General features: G+C 38.2%; 1 protein-coding gene across 2 annotated transcripts in view; it reads left to right on the top strand.

The window, feature by feature from the left end:
* Positions 1–4,221, top strand: part of LOC138021911 (neuronal acetylcholine receptor subunit alpha-7-like) — an 18,070-nt gene continuing 13,849 nt past the window's right edge. Inside the window, exons 1-5 of one of the 2 annotated variants that reach the window (XM_068868939.1) lie at positions 1–130; positions 583–701; positions 1,719–1,976; positions 2,261–2,368; positions 3,623–3,795. In XM_068868939.1, the coding sequence (XP_068725040.1) occupies positions 617–701; positions 1,719–1,976; positions 2,261–2,368; positions 3,623–3,795 (624 nt within the window). In that variant the 5' untranslated portion in view covers positions 1–130; positions 583–616. Of the gene's footprint in view, positions 131–582; positions 702–1,718; positions 1,977–2,260; positions 2,369–3,622; positions 3,796–4,221 lie in introns of those variants that run through there. The other variant, XM_068868947.1, reaches the window with a different exon arrangement.

Below are 4,221 nucleotides of genomic sequence, written 5' to 3'. Positions count from 1 at the left end.
CAGTGAATTCTGACAGCTGGGCAATTTCAGTGAAGAAGGTGCGTAAACTCAAGCGAGCAAGCTTCTTTCTTGCTTTATAAATTTGTTTGGTTGGAATCTGCGGGTCCTTGGACGGTACCTCAAAAGCAAGGTGGCTTTCCTATTCTTTTCACATTTGAACAATAAGCTCTATGTATATATTTAGCCAGATAGTAACAAGTAGTTTTAATTTTAGTTTTCTCAATACCGATTCTCTGGGGCCGATTTTCTCTAGAAACTATCAAATGCACTCAGCTGGTAGTTTCGTTTAATAGTCAAGTTTTCCTATACGTAAATCAATACAATAGGACGTTCAAAGTGCATCATAGACTGCAGTGTTCTTAACGCCACCATTTATAAATATAAAATTGCGGTTACAGAAAGTCTTTAGAGCCAGTGATGATATATACGATATATTTTCTACAAATGAGTGAAACATGACTTTATTGAAAGCATGGACAGTATATCATTATTAGAAGCGACCGTCGACAAATTTACAATGAACTATCAATTTCCTTATTTGCTTCCTTAAAAATAACGAGGAAATTGTGTTCTTTTTTCCAGGAAAAAAAGGGATTTTCTTTACGTGTAGCTCGCAATGCGCCAAAACAGCCAGGTTGCGGTAGAGATTTTAATCCTCAGTCTTGCATTTTGGGCTGCATTCGAAGTGCACGCATTCACTGGTAAGACAAGCTTTCCATTATGTGGACAAACGAAATGATATTTTTAGTAAATAAATATTACTCAAGGTTGAAATATACTGCAATCACAGGCAAACTTGTTTTTTTATCGCTTTTCAAAAAGGGGTTTCTAGAGTCTTGTGTTTATGGATGAGTTCTAAACAGGAAAAAAAAATACAAATATTTACATAACGCTTATACTCTTCAATTCTAAGCGCTTAACAGGGAAGTACGAAGCAGTTCATTTTAATTCCTGCATTCGATAAGTCTTTAAAACATAAAAAGACTTATTAAATGCAGGAATTACTGAGCATGACTGCAGAAAGACGTTACTTGTAATTCTATTTTTATTTTAATTTGCTTATCGCAATCTGATTCAAATTGCAGAGACACCGCACCCCGGGGGTAAATAATCAATTTTGTTTTCCCCCAGTTTCGATGTTCTCCCGCTGCTATCGCTTATTACCACCCTACATTCCCCTCGAACACTATGTATAGGACAGTTCACGCTCGTGAGTGCATCATGGATAAGATGGAGAGAAATTCAAAGGTTTGAGTGGAAGTTCAAAACGGTGGACAGTCACGATATTCATGATATGGAATTCTGGAGTTTTTTATTTTCCAAAACAGAAGATATGCGCTCAAACGTGCGGCAGAAGAAAGTTGGAGAGAATGGCTATTAATTGTATAAATTATTTTGTTAAACAAAGTTTCTGCCATACATTTCCTGTAATTCCAAAGGCACAAAATTACAGAGAATGTATCGAGACAAAAAAAAAAAGCAATATTTAGGAATTACAAAGAATAGATACCATATCCAGTTCATCTCAGTTGTGAAGGTAGACTTATTTGTTTAGTTTAGGAAGGCGAAAGTCAATAAAGTAGAGTCGGGTACAGTTTATTTTCCTTTGAATTGCCATACAAACCTTGGAATTTCCCGCCATGATGCACTCAAGAGCGTTAACTGATCTATTAAAAAGAGAAACTGTTTTTTACTGTCTTAATACATTTCATTTGCAGATCCTCCGACGCAATGCGCACCGGGAAACCCAATGTTTCACTTTACATTCAAACTAGTCGAAACAGAATTTGATGATCTAGCCAAAGCAAGCAACATAAGCGAATGTACCCAAAAGGTTTGTGATCATGGCCGCGGCGATTATGCCTACCTGTTGGACGAGTTGTGCTATGCTGTTAAATGTCGCCTCGAGGGTTCAATTTGCAATCTGAAGAGAATTCCTAATTCTGAATCAGCTGTTACTCCTATTGTCTGGACAGGTATGACTGCAAGTGAAACTTTCTCCTTGGAGTACCCAATTTTAACTTCCTTACAAAACTAAGAGTAGGGAGACAAGAAGGGAAGGAGGGCGCAAAGGCTGTGGGGGTAGGGATTGCACTTCGTTTCTTAGGATCTTTTCCTTATCTATCTCCGTTTTGTAATTACCAACCAACTCGACCTTTTACAATGGACATTTTATTCGTCGTCTTTGTAAAATCTTACAGCCGTGGTCTATTAATTATAAATAAATAACTAAATATTACTTTATTTTTAATCTCGATAGGAATCTCAGAAACGATATTTCCTCCCCCAACCATTGCTTCAACTTCTTCAACACAAAAAATCTCAGTGGAAACCCCTCCCAATATTAGCTCCACAACTCGACCAAGAGGTAATTACAATTTAAATGGGGGATATGTCACATACTGTACTGATGTTAAGATCTAGGCATCGGTTCGACAATATAAATTTCTGAAAATATTTCTTTTTTTTTTGCAAAAATCTAAACGTTATGACTAATAGTATCGATTTGTAAAAGATTGAAGTCCATCTGATTTGCGTAAAGCCTCGAAAAAGCACATTAACCTATTGGAGGCAAAATCTAGGCTCGATTTCCAGCCGTTTTGGAAGTGAGGTTAAAGGCTCACCTTCAACCGACAGGCATTGCGTGCCGTGGAACAAAATCCAGTCAAAGCTGAAATTCATCCAATCAGATCGCTGCGATAGGCAATGCGAATTTCCATAGCAAAAACAAATGTTCGAAAATCCTGTCGGTTGAACATCCTCCTCCCAACGAACGGTCACTGGTCCGCGTTGTTTGTCCGTGACGTAGCACCCGTCGCAACTGTATTTTGTATTCAGTCAATTGTATTTTCTACTTGGCAGGCAGGCGACTTTCTGATTGGAGGAAAATACAATTGGCTGGACCAGTGATCCAGCCGTGATGTGCGCGGAGGGGAACGCGGGCGCACAAAACGGCTGGTCAATCGAGTCTAGGCAAAATCGTGAGTTGACCATGAAAACTTTACTTGGCGTTTTTTTCTGGAACGGGGACTTTAAGATTTACGAGTCGGTAGCCAACGAAAACGACACAAAACAAGAATATCATCGGTTAAAAGAGGGAAAATAATCGTGCTACACATATCTTTGCTGTACTCTGCACAATATCGACGTGAAATCACGAAGTTTGAGGTTTTACAACGTGAGCGTACAAATAGAAACCTTCCATTCTCTATTTTTACTCTGAAGCCGCACGTACCATTTTTTTGTTGCGATACTTCGGCCAAATTGCAGGGCATGAACGAGATGAATACAAAGTTATATTTTGAAAAGAGTCTTTCGTCGCCGTCGTAGATCGTATAGTCCTATTAAAGCCCAAGAGACGCCCTTTTAGGGAGCTACAACTCAAAAAGTTCGATTGACCCTATTCCGGAATAAGAATACGTGGAGTGATGATTTAAAACGGCATGTCTGGCGTTTTGAAGAAACAAAGATAATAAAAATGTCTAAAATAGCATTTCAGCAGGTCTTATTCTGGAATACCGTCAATCAAACTCACCCAATTGTCTTCTCTCTCGTGATTGGTCAAAGCAATTTTCTTTGGGGCTATTTTGAAAAGCAATTAATAATATTCTTATTATTGAAGTCCGGAAAGGAGCGAAGGGTCCCGATGGTAAAATTGCCAAATCCGTGGAGCATCGTCTCCTTCAGGATACAGTCTACAGCCCGAGTTACAATAGAGAAGTGCGACCAGCCCTACGTGACGAAGATGTCGTGAATGTAGGATTCTCCATGACGCTCGTCCAGATAGTGGATGTCGTAAGTTAACTTAAATCTGACGTAAGATAATTAAACAAATCTACTTACTGGGTTCCCGTATCACCAAACTGTTAATTCGAAACCAAAACAGAAGAACTATCCGTGTGTCCATGTTTTTATTACGTCGGAAGTGGATTAAAAATTCAATGAACTGGTGACCTTCTGTCAGCTGTAGCCGAAGAAGGAATGAAGAGCGACACAAATCTTAAATTCACTTTTAACAGCTATTGTGAATCTTAGGTATTTTGTTCTTCCTGTGTCAAAATGTTTTCACCTTGGAATTTTACTTTCACTTCTTTATACATATTTCAACACCTTAGATAACTAAGTGTTTGTAATTGTATTCTCCATTACCAACTTGTAACTTCAAATTGTTTGTAATTTGTAAATTTTCGTTCATTATACTTTAAACTTTAAGAGCTTAAA

The sequence above is a fragment of the Montipora capricornis genome, chromosome 2 (assembly GCF_036669925.1).
Source record: "Montipora capricornis isolate CH-2021 chromosome 2, ASM3666992v2, whole genome shotgun sequence".
In the NCBI taxonomy this organism is placed as follows: Eukaryota; Metazoa; Cnidaria; class Anthozoa; order Scleractinia; family Acroporidae; genus Montipora; species Montipora capricornis.
Note: the sequence above shows the minus strand (reverse complement) of the source record. Positions and strands in the feature narration are given on the sequence as shown.